We start from the raw sequence: 16,738 nt of genomic DNA, 5'->3' as shown, positions 1-16,738 counted from the left end.
TTTCCTCAATGGGAAAAGTGGATGAAATAAAACATATCCTGCAAGTAAAACAATATCTGTGAATGTATTTATGAAGACTATATAGGTGTGATTATCAGACATTTTCTAACAAACACCCACATTTTCTATATAAAGTTAAATGTCTGGCAGATAAGCCAACTTTTTCCTTAATTAATTCCTATTGTTAATGAGCTTCCTGAGTCAAGTTCAATGCTTCCAGATCCAAGTTCAATGTGTGGCTGTGGTGCATCCATGACAGCTGAAATTCTTTGCTTTACTATTCTTCCCCTTTCCCCTTCCCTTCAAGTCTGGCTTGATCAATAACTAGGACCTGAAGGAGCAATGCTGGGCAGCTCCAAGACCATCGTAAGTGAACCGCAGCTTCTAACTTTCACCTCCTTCAGTGCTCCCTCGCATGTCAACCATCACATGAAACTCTGACTACCAAACCACAGGTTAGCCAAGCTACAGGCACAAAAGAACAAACAGTATGCACTCCAAGGCACAGACATGTGAAAAGAACTCTCAGACCTGCCACCCCAGCCCAGTCACCCACTGAATGTGCAAAATGGCCCAAAGCAAGATTCTGGGGAGATCAAATGGTGGTGGTTGTACGTCTGGGGTTGGCAGATTTATTCTGTCCACTGCTAGGTAGTAAGTACTGTTGCCTTTGTGGTGCATACCCATCATCCCAGCTATGGTAAGAAGTATAAATAGGGGGATCATGGTAGCCAAATGCAAGATCCTATCTCAAAAACAACCAAAACATTCAGGGATGGGGGCATGCTCAAGCAGTAGAGCACCTATGATCAAACACAAAGCCTTGCATTCAAATTCCAGTGCCACCAAAAACACCAAAACACTGGCTGGGCTCACTTAAGGCATAATCTAAAAATTAAGTCTTAACTTTTTTGTCTTTAAACCTGGTAAGAACAGTAGTACTTATATTTCACATGTTTTTGAGGATGATATCAAACAATATGACACATAATCAACAGCCCAGTGTTAGTGAAAGCCACTCTTGTTTCTGGGACAAACACACAATACCAATCCAATTCAGCCACCATCCTGTCTCCTGAATCTCTATTCACCTAAGCCCAGTACCAGGATCTTTAGAAAACTAGTAATCAGTAAAAAGCAGTCCAGCTTTTGCAAAGTAAGTAATACCTAAAGGGATTATTAATCCAAATCAAATCATCCTTACCTCACAGGACCAATCATTGATTAAGATCTACATATGATCTCTGAATGAAGCATTTTTTGTTTTGACTTAGAATTTGTTTTCTAATGTGAGTTATTTTGCATACAGAATTATTTATATATGTGATATAAACATGAACAATAGCTGCATGCATGCCTTCAGAACAGATTAATAAGAAGGTTCACAAGGATCTGAACACTATGTACACCCCTAACCCCAGAACATTCCCTGCCTGCCTTGTTGTAGTTGCCACTCTGAATTATCATTGTTCAATCCTACTGCACATGAACATAATCCTAAGCAATGTAAGGTTCTACATGCTTTTGACTGTTTTATATTTATGCTGATGCACTTTTGCATTCTGTTCCGGTGCATAAACATACCACAATTACTCTACCAGTCCTGCATGAAAGGTTTTGCTAGCATGGACAATAATGCTATACTCACATGCATGTTTCGGGGGCAGAGGCAAGACCTGCATAAATACACCTACAAATGACAGCTAGGTTTGAAAGCCTGTGAATTTTATTTTCAGAGTTACACAAGAGAGGTCAAAATGGCTTTCAACTTAGTTTTATCTCTATAGCTGTGGTGGCTAAGAGTTTCTACAGATAATCACCGAATTAAATACAGACTTGAGACTCAAATATCTGCCAGTGTAATACAACAAAAGGGTGTGTGTCTCACTGTAGCTGGAGCTTTAAATCTCTGGCTAGTGACTGTTATACTTTGCATACTCTATGTCCCCCAAAGGCCCATGTGTTAAAGGCACTACTGGGAGATGGTTGATCCTCTGAGAGGAGAGCCTGGTGGGAGGTCTTTAGGACGCTGGAGCATGCCTCTAAAGAGGTCCTTGGGATACTGGCCCCTTCCTCCTCTTCAAAATCTCCATGTACTCCCACCATGATGTGCTGCCTTACCACAGGCCCAGAGCAGTGGATGGCCAACCAATCATGAACTGGAACCTCCAAACCGCGAGCCACAATGAACTGTTTTTCTTTTATAAGTAGATTATCTTAGGTATTTTATTAAGTAAATGAAATCTGACTAACACAGAAATGGACTCTCTTCAAATGCTTGCTGTACTGTTTTGCTCTTCTGTGATAGTCTAATGGTGTCCCATTTCCCCTTTTTCTTTTTTCTTTCTTTCTTTTTTTTTGTGCCAGTACCAGGGTTTGAACTTAGGGATCTGGCACTTTCCTTTGGTTTGCCTATATGACTAGTGTACTACTACTTGAGCCATACCTCCAGTCCAGCATTTTGCTGGCTTAATGTAGTTGGAGTCTCTCAGGATTTTATGCTTGGGCTGCCTATGAACTTCAGCAACTCTATTTACCGAGATAAATAAAAACATGTTCACACACACACACACACACACACACACACACACACACACACACACACAAAAGTATTAAAAAGTTCATAGTGGCTTTACTCATAATAGCCAAACCCAGAAACAATTGTCCATCAATGAGAATGGATAAATTGTGGTTGGGTGACACAATGAATGCTATTAAGCAATAAAAGTGACTCAAAACAGTATGAGTAAATCTCAAAACATTGTATACTACTTGATTCTATCAATATAATATTCTGGAACATGTAAATTAATGGATGATAGAAAAACAATCTTCAAAAAAATTGTCTGTGGTAATGATGGCAGGGACTGATATTCAAGAGTTATGGGGGGGAGGGGAATGTTTCTAAAACAATAGTGTATTTGGATAATGACCTGAATTACATACATTTGCATTTTCCAAGACTCCATGGTGATTTCACACTTAAAAATCTGGGATTTCATTGTCTATACATTTTAATGGAAAGGAAAAAAAACTATAAACCAACATTGAACTCTAGTTAATGATGCATAAACTTAGGGATTTCAGAAGAAGTGTACTATACTTATAATTTATTTTAAGCTGCCTTAAAAAATTAAAATGGATTAACTGACAGAAAAGGGATAAGGCCAGTATAATAAAAGGTACTTTAAAAACTGAGGTAATAGGAATATCAATACAGTAATAATTCTTTCAAATTGGTTTTATGTTGAAATTTTTCATCATAAAATGTTAGAAAAAATGTTACTCAAAGTCATATTTTTAATTTTTAAAAGCAAAATTTTATGAGCTTTCGTAAAAGCTTAGGGATGGATGTTTTTCCTGAACATCTGTATGAGACTACATATAAACACTCATCTGGTACCTGAGTCTGTGGCTTCATTTCTTGGTTTTTTCTTTTTGCCTGGAACCACGGTCCTTTTTCTCTGAGTCTTCTACCAAAAAATGAATTTAAAAAAAGGGTTTTTTTTAAAAAAAAAAAAACAAAACATGATTAAAAAGACAACATTACTAAACTCAAAATAATTTAGCTATATTTCTCATTTAGTCCTAAATTATCATATTAGTCATATAAATTACATACATAAAACATTGAAAAATTAAAACTTTCATTTGATGAATATCTGTAGAAGGGAAAAAGTGGAAGTCTTATTAAGATAACAATGAAATAGATGGGCAAAGTGGCAATAATAGTAATAATAGTAGTAATAATAATACCTGTAGTTGGGGCTGGGAATGTGGTTTAATGCTAATAGAGTGCTTGCTTCACATGCATGAAGCCCTAGGTTTGATTCCTCAGGACCACATAAACAGAAAAAGCCAGAAGTGGTGCTGTGGCTCAAGTGGTAGAGTGCTAGCCTTGAGCAAAAGCAGCTCAGGGACAGTGCCCAGGCCCTGAGTTCAAGGCCCAGGACTGGCAAAAAAAAAAAAAAAAAGAAATAAAATACCAGCAGTGGAAAGGAAGGCAGGCTGAGTGTTCTAGCTCAGCCTGCACTATTACAGAGCAAGACCCTGTCTCAAAAAAAAAAAAAGAAAAATCAACAAAGAACTTCCCAACAAAAAAAAGATAATGTGAATAGAACCAGCCCAAATTTTTATTTAACGTGATATGGTGAAGTACCAGCTCTTATGGCTCTCTGGGAGAAGTAAGATGGCTCTCCTTCAACCTTTGCCCCAAATTCTTTGGTTGGCCACCAAAGAAACTGACATAAAGCAGATCAATAGGAGAAAAGCAGTATTTAACTACTTGCACATGTATGGCACAGGAGACAGGAAGCAGAGTCAGATGACTGAAGCTACATCCTGAGCTACAAAAAGGAATGGGAGGCTGAGGGGCATGTGAGAGTGGGGTCACCAAAGTTATGAAGAAGGGAGGAGAGAAGAGTAGGGTAAAGGAACGTACCCTCACGGTAAATGGTCCCCTGGCAACCCAGTTCCTGCTACAGATACTTTTACTCCACAGATTCCCATTACAGCTGTCAATTTCCTGTATGAAGGCACAGCTTTTAGAGCCACCCTTATGCCTGCAGTTTCTCGGAATAATCAGCTGGAAATGTGCCACGGATGCGCAGTTGGGGTGAACTATTCTGGCTCATTTCAGAGGAATGTCAGGAGTCTCCACGCTCTTGTCATGAACAACCACGAAATGAGGGAAGGAGTGGTAACTTTATTTAGACATTGACAAGAGGCAACATGGGTTTTCTGAAAAGGGGGAGACTGGGATCCCAATGAGCCCAGTGGATACCTTGCCCCTATGTTTGTGGACAACTTCCAGACAGCTGCAGAGCAGCTGAAGCCCAAGGGCAGCCTAGTAATCCCATTCAACTGGAGGGGCAGGCATGGAGCACTGGGAAGCTGAGGCTCCTCGGAGGAGCTGCTCAGACAATCAGGACTCTGCCCAGGAGTCCCTGGGAGGCCATCAGGCAGTGCTGTCTACATAGAGTGAGTATAAGAAGTTTCCAGAAAAAGTGCTATATGCGATTAAAGACCTAACAGCCTAAGACAGGAAGTGTTGGGAGAAATTAGATGTAGAACAACTGGTTAATTCCTGTGTGGCAAGCAGAAACACTACACTTAGGAATAAAAAGTATAAACTATTCACTCTCAGACATGGTCATATTGCTCTGAACAGGATAAACTCTGGATCTTAGGAGAAGGATACAAAAAGAACTATCTTTTGCCACAGGGTCCCAGTCTATAAAGTGAATTACATTGTAATGCCACAGTATTTATAGGAGAGAGACGGAGGACATGCCTACCAAAAAGGCTCCACGTGGACAGTAATTAACAAACAGGTTGAGAAATTACACTGCTCTAGAGAGTAAGGCAGACCCACCCTTACAAAGCCTAAAAGCAAGCTCTGACCACATCCACCAAGAAACAGAGAGGAAGTGGTTATAAAACTGTAAGATGACTTGAATAATTCTTTCCCCTTGAGCATGGACAGCACCTTTGACAGGATGGCCACTTCCTTGATAATACACAGTGTAGTATTCTGGAGAGTCTCCAGCTGGCTTTGAAGATACTGGCCACACATTTTCATAGGTCACAATATTCTGATTGGTCTGTGGCCTATAAGAGTAGAGAGATCCCAGGCTCCAACTAGAGAGGAAATGGACACCTCATTCTTACAGCTGTAAGGAACTGAATTCAACCAGCAACTTGAAAACTCTTTGATGAGGACGTTGAATCTCAGAGGAGATATCAGTCCTGAGATATAGACCTTGATTCCAGCCTTAAATGGCCCTAAACTGAGAAGCTGGCTATGTTGATCCCAGTCTTCTGACCTATAGGAACTGTGAGGTAATAAATGAATGTTATTTTAAGCCACTATGATTGTGGCAATTTGTTACAGAGCAATTGAGAACCGATATAGAAACTGAGCCCCAACAAGTAACAGATGCTTAGTAAATACCTTAAACTTTCTACAAGTTGACCCTAATAAGGTAAGAGCAAGCGCAGATAGCTTCAAGACAATTAGCCAATAATTGATCTGGAACCCTGCTGGAGTAAAAGTTAACAGTACTCACAAAAAGAGGGAATACAGAGCTCAACAACTAATCAAAACAATGTCTATTACATAATTGAAATGCCACGTGAGAAAGTGTGACCTATAGTGAAAATAACAAAGCATTCAATAGGAGCTAATGCAAAGAAGGTTCATGTGCTCAGAGATGATTATGAATTTTGACATTTACAGAACAGCATGCTCCAAACTACAAAGTCCAGCACATGCAGGATATTTATCAAGAGAGACCCACAAAAAGTGGGTCATGTATAATGTGCTTTTGTTTATGTAAAAAGGGAAATAAGAAAACACATTCATATTTGCATGTAGAAAGAAACACTTTAAGAATACATAAGAAAAAAACAAATTGTTTAAATAGGGATACAGGTTGACCCATTGTAACAATGAGATGTACAAGACGCTATGTCGAAAAATGGACTTTACAATTTGGGGGTGGGAGGAGTGTAGTTGTGGAGATGGGAGGGAAGGGATGGTAGGGGAAAAACAAAGGAAGAAGCAACAATGCTTGATAAGAAATGTACTCATTAGCTTGCTCATGTAATTGTAACCCCTCTGTACAGTATTTTCACAATAAAAATTTTATTTAAAAAAATTATAAGTAACCCTGTCTGGTTTCTGGCTGGGAAGGCAAAAAGTAGAAGACAGGAGAAAAGAGACATTATACATTAAAATTTTTCCAAACAAGAGAATAAACAAAGGAATAAACCAACAAAATAAATGAATAACATGTTAAGAACTTGACCAAAATATAGTATATATCAAATATCTTAGAACAAATGTAACACTGTAACCTTATCAAAGCAAGTAAGGTAGTTCAGGGGCTAGAACTCAGTGCCTTGAGCTCTCTTGGCTTTCTTCTTCACAATTGGTGCTTAATCACTTGACCCCCAACTCCTGCCTAGATTCTTCTGCTTAGGCTAGCTCTGAATGATGATTTTCAGACCTTAGCCTCCTGAATAGCTAGAATTATAGATGTAAGCCCGGCTCCCAATAACTCTTTCCAAGGAAATGAAACAAGGTATGCACAAAGATTTAGCTACAAAGAATTCATCAAAACACTTAAAATATTGTTAAATTGAAACTACTCCTCAGTGAGATATTGACTGATCTGTGAATGTAATGATACTGGAAATTCTAGGAAATGATACTAGAATTCTTATTAAAAGTACATGATTGCACTTCAGGGTGAGAAAAGCTCAGAAAAAAAAAAAAAAGATTGTGGAGTACAAACAAAACGGCGGTTGGTTAGTGTTAAGGAATTATAGGTGAACTTTACCTGCCTTTCCACATTTAGATTTTCTAAAATAAATATTTTATAATTAAAATAGGACACTAAACTGTTGGAAAAAATTGAAGGAAAGAAATAAAAGGTTCTTTGTTTGTTTTTGTTGGTCAGGAGGCCTGAGCTCTGGGCCTGGGCACTGTCTCTCAGCTCTTCAGCTCAAGGCTAGCACTCTACCACTTGAGCCATAGAGCACCACTTCTGGCTTTTTCTGCTTATGTGGTGCTGAAGAATCAAACCTAGGGTCTCATGAATGCAGGGCAAGCACTCTTCCACAGAGTCACCTTCCCAGCCCGAAATAAAAGGTTTTGTTGGTCCTAAACAACCTTCAGTACATTTTTTTCTTTCTTTCTCAAGATACTCTTACCGGTTGCCTATGTGTTGCCCGAGTTTCTTTGTTGACTGAAGCCTGGGTGCTGAGGGGTGTGGTACTCCCAGGAGTGACCACTTCAGCCTGAGTGCTGAGAGGCTCAGTCCTTTTAGGAAGGACTGTGTCTGCTGCTTTCTCTGAGGGTTCGGAAGCCGGCACAGCTGGAGCAGCATCACGGTATTCTGGCCTTCTTTTCTTTACTGAGTTCACTTTTCTGCTTACATTGTCTTCTGTGCTCTCAGAGTCATCACTAATGGGCTTCCGTTTTCTTGTGGACTGTGAGGAAATGAGCACACTAGGTGAGATGATCAGTGCTTATGATTAGTCACCATAAGCACTGCAGAAATCGATGTAATTCCCATTTCTAAACTTTGAAACTGAGCATAGATGGTTGGACAAGTACTGGATAGATATGAGACCTACATTAGAGTTCTCTGCAAATGTCACAGTTCTGACTTTGTAAATCACAACCTAAACACACTACTGGACTGCTATGAGCACTGACTAGGTACATGGAGATCTGATACAAAGTGCTTCATATAAGCACATCGAATACAAAAATAGTCTACACGGACTATGAAAGTACCTTCTACAACGGTGTCTATAGTGTAACTGCAGAAGAGTTTCATCTGCACCAATCAGAATGCAATGAAATATTACAAATGAAGACAGAAGAGAGAATATCCACACGTACCTTTCTTGTACTAACTCTTACAGATTCGTTTCCACTTGCTTCATTTTCAGTAGTGCTCGAACTGCGCCGAAGAATAAGCATTATTATCTCCCACAGATGCCAGTATCTGTAAGACTCTTATCTCCAATTAACCACCACAAAGCCAGAAGTGAAGGTGTGACACATTCAAGCGCCAGCTATGAGTGAAAAAGCCAAGTGAGAGCACAAGACCTGAAGCTTAAGCTCTAAAACCAGCAATGAAAACCAGAGAGACAGAGACAGACAGGAGGGAAAGGGGAGAAAGAAGAGAGAAGAAAGAGAAAGAGCACTTTCCTTAAAGTTTAAAGGGTTCAGTGCAGAGCTAGGCTGACGACAGTACAGTGGAATTTAACCGGCATGAGGCAGAGAAGAGGGATTCATGGCTGCAAATGAAAATACATGGTTAGGAACCTAGAGCTGACTTCTAAAGATACTTCTCCAGGCCCAGAAGAATGGGAAGTTAAGGTAAAGTATCTGTAAATGAAAAAGCCTGGCACGTTCAAGAGATAGATGGTATTGGTAAGAGAAGAATACACTAGCAGAAGTCAAAGAATTAAAAGAGGCTGAAATCCAAAAGGAGGTACAGAGGAGGAAAAGCAACCCAGACCCTAGGAATGGCACATGCAAATGGCCTGAGATATGCATATTTAGGAATCTGATGATCAGTAGAGACCAAACAGAATAGGGTGTTTTTACCCCCAGGAATCCAAAAATGAAATCTGTTAATTTCTGTAATAGATGAATAGTGATGACATTCATAATTTTTATGTATCATCAAGAGTGTATCTCTAGGAATAAGTATTCTTGATCTTTTTTTTTTTTTTTTGGTATTACTGGGACCTTGAGCTTGCTAGACAGGTGCTCCACTACTTGAGGCATCTTGTTTTGTTTTTGAACAGGTTCTCATCTTTTTGCCCGAGAGTTGGCTTTTGAATATAGTATAGCTGAGATTAGAGAAATCATCATCATTCCCAGCTTGTTCGTTGAGATAGAGTTTGTCCACTTTTTGCCTGGGCTGGCTTTGATCCAAGATCTCCCAATCTCTACCTCCTAAGTAGCTGGTATTACGGGTATGTGTCGCTGTATCCAGCTACCCTTAGATTTTTCTTGTCTAGGATGTATTTAGCAGACAGTAGCTGTTTAATAATTTATAAAACTGAGTTAACCTTTAAAAGTAAAAGCTTCACGTAAGAAACTCATAGCCTTCACATACACAATTACCCATAACAGATTAGAGAAAATTGGAGGACTCATTTATTCTAATTTCCTCACCCAAACAAAAATAGACCATCTTGGAATAAACAAGAAATGTATAAAATGTACGTGAATAAAATTTAGAATAGCAGTAAAAGAGCTTCATTTGCTCATCACTGTACAAACTCCCATACTCTGATTCACTGAGAAATTAACCCAATGAAGGTAGCCTGTTGTCTAAGAGATCCAGTTGTTAATTATTTTAGTTATTCGAATAATATAACCAACTGTTGAAATTTAAGTTTTGATGTTGCAGTTCTCTTGAGGAAAAACCTAAGAAGTTATCTCAAAAGATCTTAAGAGCTTGTATCTTAAAGAATTGCTCCAATGGGTGCTAGTGGCTCACACCTGTAATCCTAGCTACTCAGGAAGCTGAGATCTGAGGATTGTAGATCCAAGCCAGCCCAGACAGGAAAGTTGACAAGACACTTGTCTTCAAATAACTACCAAAAAGTTGGAAATGTATCTGTGGTTCAAGTGGTAGAGCACTCTCATTGAGCTAAAGAAGCTCAGGAACAGCACCAAGGCCATGAGTTCAAGACCCAGGACCCACATACCCCCCCCCCAAAAAAAATTTTTTTTGCAATAAAGTCTTGGTAAGTACAAAGCAACAATTCCTTGGGATAAATCATACCTTTGTTTCTCTTCTTTTCCTTGAGGAATTAAAGGCACAGGAGATGCACAGGGTCCAAACTCCTCCTCATCGGCATAGATGGCAGTGCTGTGAAAGAGAGGGTCTATGGGAGAGACACAGACCTTGTCAAGCAATAGTCCTACACGGTGGAGGACAATCATGAGAAGAAACACAGGCCACTTTGCCTGTATTTATGACCTCCTAACTTGGCAACTTGAAATTTAAATCATATCGCCAATACATGCATATTCATAGATTATAAGGCTGTGCTCCTATACTTACACATTAACGAGCCTAATTTTAATGAGATTAAAAACTGGAATAAGATATCTAACAGTTTTGTCCTCTGCCTGGTAGACCACTGGAGTGAGGTTGTGAGAGGCTACCCATCCAAACTCTATCATCACAAAGCACCCGGGACACAGTGGGCTCTTGTATTTGTGAATGGATGCCTTTTGGAGAAAGATCTCAGGCCTGCTTGCTTCCCCTCCTTTCTGCTCTAGATTGATGGAACTTCTGGAGAGCATGCAAAGTTCATGTGAATGAGGCAGAAGCGATGGGAAGACACCTAATGGTCTTGGTGGGGCAAGATGCTGGGCGGACACATCAGGAAAGAGGAGCAAAAGCAACAGAGCCTGGGGGCTGGGGGGGTGGGGGAGGAGGGCTTATAGCAGGGCTGGAGCACGGTGGGGGGGTGGGATAAATGAGACAGATCTGAAGGGGTATCGGGGGCCCCCAAGACCCAAGCAATCATTTCTTCATGCTCAAACGTTAACATGATAGCAACAATGTAAACTTTTATGTTCAATAGCTGCTTAATGAACCTATCAATCTTACAGTTTTAAAATTAGTAATATATTCTGCATTGTTCTCAACTAGGCAAAGGGATTTAAGTACTCTACAGCGGTGACTAAGAAAAGCAAAAAGCCAAATAGATGAATTCTGAATTTCTGTATGTAACTAATCATGCAAGCTGACCCTTACAACTTGACAATATAAAGACTACAATTCAATGTGAAAATGGGCAAGGGTCATGACTACATAGATACTTCTTTAGGACATATACATGGAGAAAAACACTGTGGAATTAATGATTGCCCTTTTCTTTCTTTTCTTTTTTTCTTTCTTTTTTTTTTTGAGACTAGGTCCAGCTATGTAGCCCAGGCTGGCCTCAAACTTGTAATTGTCCTGCCTTGGTTACCAGGATTACAAATGTGCAATACATGATCTGTGCATGATTTCTTAAGGCTTATTGAATATACTGAAAACCAACGTATTTTACATTTTAAAAGGGTTAATTCTGTGGTATGTGGTATGTGTGAGTACCAGGACTTAAGTCAAGGTCTTGCACTCCACTTGGATTTTTAGTGTCATAGCTGGTACTCTACCATGTAAGCCAGGCCTTTAATCCACCCTTGTGCTGTTTAATTGGAGATAGAATCTCTCAGACCTCTCTGCCCTGGCTAGCTTTGAACTGAGATCTTCTGATAACAGCCTCCGGAGTAGTTAAGTTTGTAGGCATGAGCTACCAGTGCCTGGCCACAAATCAATTTTTTAAGTTATAGAATTTAAGATTTAGGTAAATCTGATAAGTGATTCAAACTTTTTTAACCAAATCATAACAAAAGATGTATTGCAGTGATTATTTCTCATCTTACAAGATATTTTTTAAAACCTGTATTTTCTATATATTAGAAAAAAAAATCCAGGCACCAGTTGCTCATGTCTGTATCCTAGCTACTCAGGCTAAGAGCTGAGGATTCCAGTTCAAAGCCAGCACAGGCAGGAAATTGTGTGAGACTCTTATCTTCAATTAACCACCAGAAAACCAGAAGTGGAGCTGTGGCTCAAAGTGGTAGAGGACTAATTTTGACAAAAATAGCTCAGGGATAGTACCCAGGCCTTGAGTTCAAGCCCTAAGATAAAAAAAGATGAAAGTCAGAGATAGTTTCCCAAATTTTCTATTCTTGTTCCAGCAAAATGCAACTACACTGCCACTGCAAATGCAGGGCCCCTTGGCACTCATTCGCTCTGGCCTTGACAGTGGTCAGTGACACAGGATGCAGCTGTTACATCTGGACAGCTGGGTATCAGCTCACAACCAAGGAACCCAAGAACATTCTCCCTCCTTCCCTGGAGCACTTTATAAGGGAAAATTCCCCCACTCTTCTCCCTAATGCCCCTTTTCCAATGGCTCGGCCAAATGGAAGTAAGGACACTAAGAAGGGTATCCTGGGCTGGGAAGGTGGCTCAGTGGTAGATTGCTTGCCTTGCATGCATGGGGCCCTGGGTTCGATTCCTCAGCACCACATAAGCAGAAAAAGCCGGAAGTGGCGCTGTGGCTCAAGTGGTAGAACGCTAGCCTTGAGCTGAAGAGCTGAGGGACAGCGCTAAGGCCCAGAGTTCAGGCCCCATGACTGGCAAAAAAAAAAAAGAAGGGTATCCTGATATGAATGGAATGTTAATCCATGTTGGCACACTTTGATAACATTCTTAGTGCCAATGTACCTTGAATTCAAATTATCAAGTACTTCCACAAACATTGATATACACAGACAACTGATTTTTTTCCCCCTAGCTGTCCTGGGGCTTAAACTCTGGGCCTGGGTGCGGCCCCTAAGCTTCTCTGACTCAAGGCTAGCATTCTACCACTTGAGTCACAGTGCCATTTCCTTTTTTATCTGAGTAGTTTATTGGAGATAAGAGTCTCATGGACTTTTCTGCCCAGGCTGGCTATGAACTGTGATCCTTGGATCTCAGCCTCCTGAGTAGCTAGGATTACAGGTGTGAGCCACTGGCACCCAGTTCACAACTGGTTTTTATGTGTCAAGACCCTTCCAATTTTTCTATCTAGCTAAATGCTGTGACTTAAATCTTCTTAGGAGGAAGATTTAAAACACTAATGGAGCCGGGCACTGGTGGCTAATGCCTATAATCCTAGCTACACAGGAGGCTGAGATCTGAGGATCAGGTTCAAAGCCAGCCTGGGCAGGGAAGTCCAGTCTGGGCAGGAAAGTCTGTGAGACTCTTATCTCCAATAAACCACTCAAAAAACAAGAAGTGGTACTGTGGCTTAAGTGGCAGAGTGCTAACCTTGAGTGGAAGAGCTGAGGGACAGCACCCAGGCTTAGAGTTCAAGCTCCACAACCCCCCCCCAAAAAAAAAAAACCCAAAAAACAAAAAAACACTAACCAAAGTTTTCATAAGGTTCTTCATCTTTCTCATTTCTGGAGATCACAGAATTCTCAGGAAAGTCAAAGGTGTCAATAGGCCTGTGCTCTTGAGTGGCTTTCTAAAAATGAATAGAGTCAAAATCACTGAATGGGCACACACAAGGAACACTCCAACCATGATTTACTTAGCAAGGATACTCTTGCTAGCACTGCTGTCCAAAGAAATACGTGGCATTTGGGGGAGGTACATAGACTACCTTGATAATCTAAGGCAGCGATTAGCAAACTGATTCTGCACAGGACTGAAGAATTGGCCCTTAGGTTTCTTTTGCAACTATCCAACTTGGCCAGTATAGTGTATAGTATAGATAGCAATCACTCAGGAAGGAATGGAGTAGGCTGTATTCCAGCCAGACTTTCTATCTGCCCACGAAAATGGGATCAAATGGGAACTTCATACCATTTAAAAATGAAATAGTGATTCTTAGTGGATCAGCTGAATAAAAGGAAGAGGCAGATTAGATATGTACACAAGCTACAGCAAGCCTAAACCCCAAGTCTAGGCCTGAATTTTCTCAGAAATATGCAATCTACCTGACTGGTTATAAACAGTTTGGGGAGTACATGGGATAGAAACTGTTTATGGGAGAGAAAGTAGCATTCACATTATTATTATTCTGTAGAACTGAGGATTGAACTTGGGAACTTGCACTTGCTAAAAAGCACTCAATCACTTGAGCCAAGTCTCTAGCTCCTTTTTGCATTACTTATTTATTTAGTGCTGGCCCTGGGGCTTTGACTCAGGGCCTCGGTGCTATCCCTGAGTTTCAAGGAACTCAAGGCTGGCACTCTACCACTTGAGCCACAGCTCTACTTCTGGCTTTTTTTTTTTTTTTTTGGTGCTTAATTGGAGACTAGAGTCTCACAGACTTTCCTGCACAGGCTGGCTTTGAACTGTAGTCGTCAGATCTCAGCCCCCTAAGTAGCTAGGATTGCAGGGGTGAACCACTGGTGCCCAGTGGCAATGGTTATTTTTTGAGGCAGGGTTTCACTTTGCACTTGGGTTGACCTGGTCTGTGATCTTGGTCTGTGATCCTTCTGGTGTTTCCCCATGTCACTAGGGATGAAGCCATATGTCACTACGCCCAGTTATTGTGTTTCCCGAGTGGCTGGGATAAAAGGTGTGCCCATTGATTGAGTCACTGATTGAGATGGAGTTTCATGAACTTTCTTATGCCTGAGCTGACCTTGAAACCATAATCTCCCCAAGTAGCTAGGATTACAGGCTTCAGCCATCATACTCATCAGCTATATAATTTTATGTGTCCGTTATCTGAATATAACTTAAATCAAGACGAGTCAGACAGAAAGTTCTAAAACGTTAACGAAGGCTGTTTTCTCTGCTATATTGGGAACTCTTTTTCCCAATTAAAAAAAATTGGTCATACCAAAAAAAAAAAAAAACTTACAAAACTGAAATTCTCTCAACATGTTCTGTCATGGTCAACAGTGAGAAAATTATGTTAAAATACGAATGGCTTACTTACATCTTTCATGAAATGTGTTCTTCCTGCAGTGTTCTTTGGATTTTCTGTACTACTATACAACAAACAACAACAAAAATAAGATGAGAAGTTAGAAAAAAAGCTAAATAACTGTCCCATAACTTCCAAGCATTTTCTTCCAAAATTATATTCTGCAGTAGTAGCACAAATAGTTTGCATCCAATGGAACTTGAATTATGGATAATCTTTTAGAAAACAGAACCTGTATTCTATAAATTCAACAACTAGAAAATAGCCTTAGCTCTGTAGGCTGGGAAAAGTCTCCTGCTGTGATCCTCATCCTTCTGGCCTAATCAGCTAGTCGGGAATGACTGCAGAACTGACCAAACAGAGCAGCCTTTTCTATCCCAGGCCTGGCTCTCTTACTAAATTTTCTCATTTAACTCTAATGACAGGGGGAGGTGGAAGGCATGCCCATGTTACAAAGGAATACTTGTCCAAAGGAGTACACAGGTAGAAGGAAGGCCTTAACTAAAATCCGCACTGCTTCAGATCTGGAACCTGCTGTCTTACTTCCCACCCACTTATTCTTCCCTCTGATGGGCAATAAAAGAAAAAGGATAAAGCTATATTTTTTTTTCTTGGAAGGTTAAAGCAAACGAATGCAACAATAGTGACTACAAAAAAAAACTAGAAAGAACAGTGGCAGGAAATACATATTAATAACTGTAAGCCAACTGCTAGTAGCTTGCCTATAATCCTACCTACTCAGGAGGCTGAGATCTGAGGATCCATTTGAAGCCAGTCCTGGCAAGAAAGTTCCTGAGTCTTATCTCCAATTAATCACAGAAAAAGCAGGAGGTGGCACTCCTGTGGCTCAAGTGGCAGACTGCTAGCCTTAAGCAAAAGGAGCTCAGGGACAGTGCCTAGGCCCAAAGGTCAAGCCCCATGACTGCTAAAAATAAAAATAAAAAATATTAAAATAGGGCTGGGAAGGTGGCTCAGTGGTAGAGTGCTTGCCTTGCATGCATGAGGAGCTGGGTTCGATTCCTTAGCATCACATAAGCAGAAAAGTCCGGACGTAGCGCTGTGTCTCAAGTGGTAGAGCTAATATTAGCCTTGAGCTGAAGAGCTGAGGGACAGGGCCTAGAGTTCAGGCCCCATGACCAACCAAAAAATAAACAAAAATATTAAAATAATAATAATTGTAGTTAGTCTCTAGTGAGTATGGACTGAGCTTCCTCTATGAACCAGCCATTGCCAAAGGGTACTAGAATAACTGGAATAACACAATGCAGAGTCCCTGACCTAAAATATGCAGGCACACTAAAACCATATTCTTCAAGTACCCATTTGTAGGGAGTAAAACCAATTTAGTGCATCTGAACCAGTATTTCCTTTTACTTCATATAATTTTACACTTATGGAAAATTAGCAAAACTAGCACAAGGACCTTCCAAACTTTTGTCCACATCTATCTACTGTTTATACTGTTCTCTGTTTGTATATTTGTATCTGTGGTAATTCTAAGACACTGCAGCCCTAAATATTTCTTGAATAATCATCCTATAATTTCTCAAGTAAAAAAATTTAATACTGTTATAATTATACAGTCAATACCTAAACTCCATCAATTGCCTTATAATGTCCTGTAAAGTTTCAATGGTTTCAATTTTGTTAAAAGGAAACACAGAAGAATATAAAATACAGGATTTCACTGGATGTAGTATTTCCATAAGTC

At 40.1% G+C, this 16,738-nt stretch overlaps 1 protein-coding gene across 1 annotated transcript in view; it reads right to left on the bottom strand.

Moving 5' to 3' along the window:
* Cenpu (centromere protein U) overlaps positions 1–16,738 on the bottom strand; it is a 31,215-nt gene that overhangs the window by 12,737 nt on the left and 1,740 nt on the right. The window contains exons 2-7 of the mRNA XM_042700701.1: positions 15,040–15,091; positions 13,512–13,611; positions 10,320–10,422; positions 8,414–8,474; positions 7,717–7,995; positions 3,404–3,473 (exon numbers count right to left, since the gene is read on the bottom strand). Coding sequence (XP_042556635.1) covers positions 3,404–3,473; positions 7,717–7,995; positions 8,414–8,474; positions 10,320–10,422; positions 13,512–13,611; positions 15,040–15,091 — 665 coding nt within the window. The remainder of the gene's footprint in view (positions 1–3,403; positions 3,474–7,716; positions 7,996–8,413; positions 8,475–10,319; positions 10,423–13,511; positions 13,612–15,039; positions 15,092–16,738) is intronic.

This window comes from Dipodomys spectabilis, unplaced genomic scaffold, assembly GCF_019054845.1.
Source record: "Dipodomys spectabilis isolate Male_0828 unplaced genomic scaffold, ASM1905484v1 ptg000009l, whole genome shotgun sequence".
Lineage (NCBI taxonomy): Eukaryota > Metazoa > Chordata > Mammalia > Rodentia > Heteromyidae > Dipodomys > Dipodomys spectabilis.
This window is presented reverse-complemented; position numbering and strand designations above follow the sequence as displayed.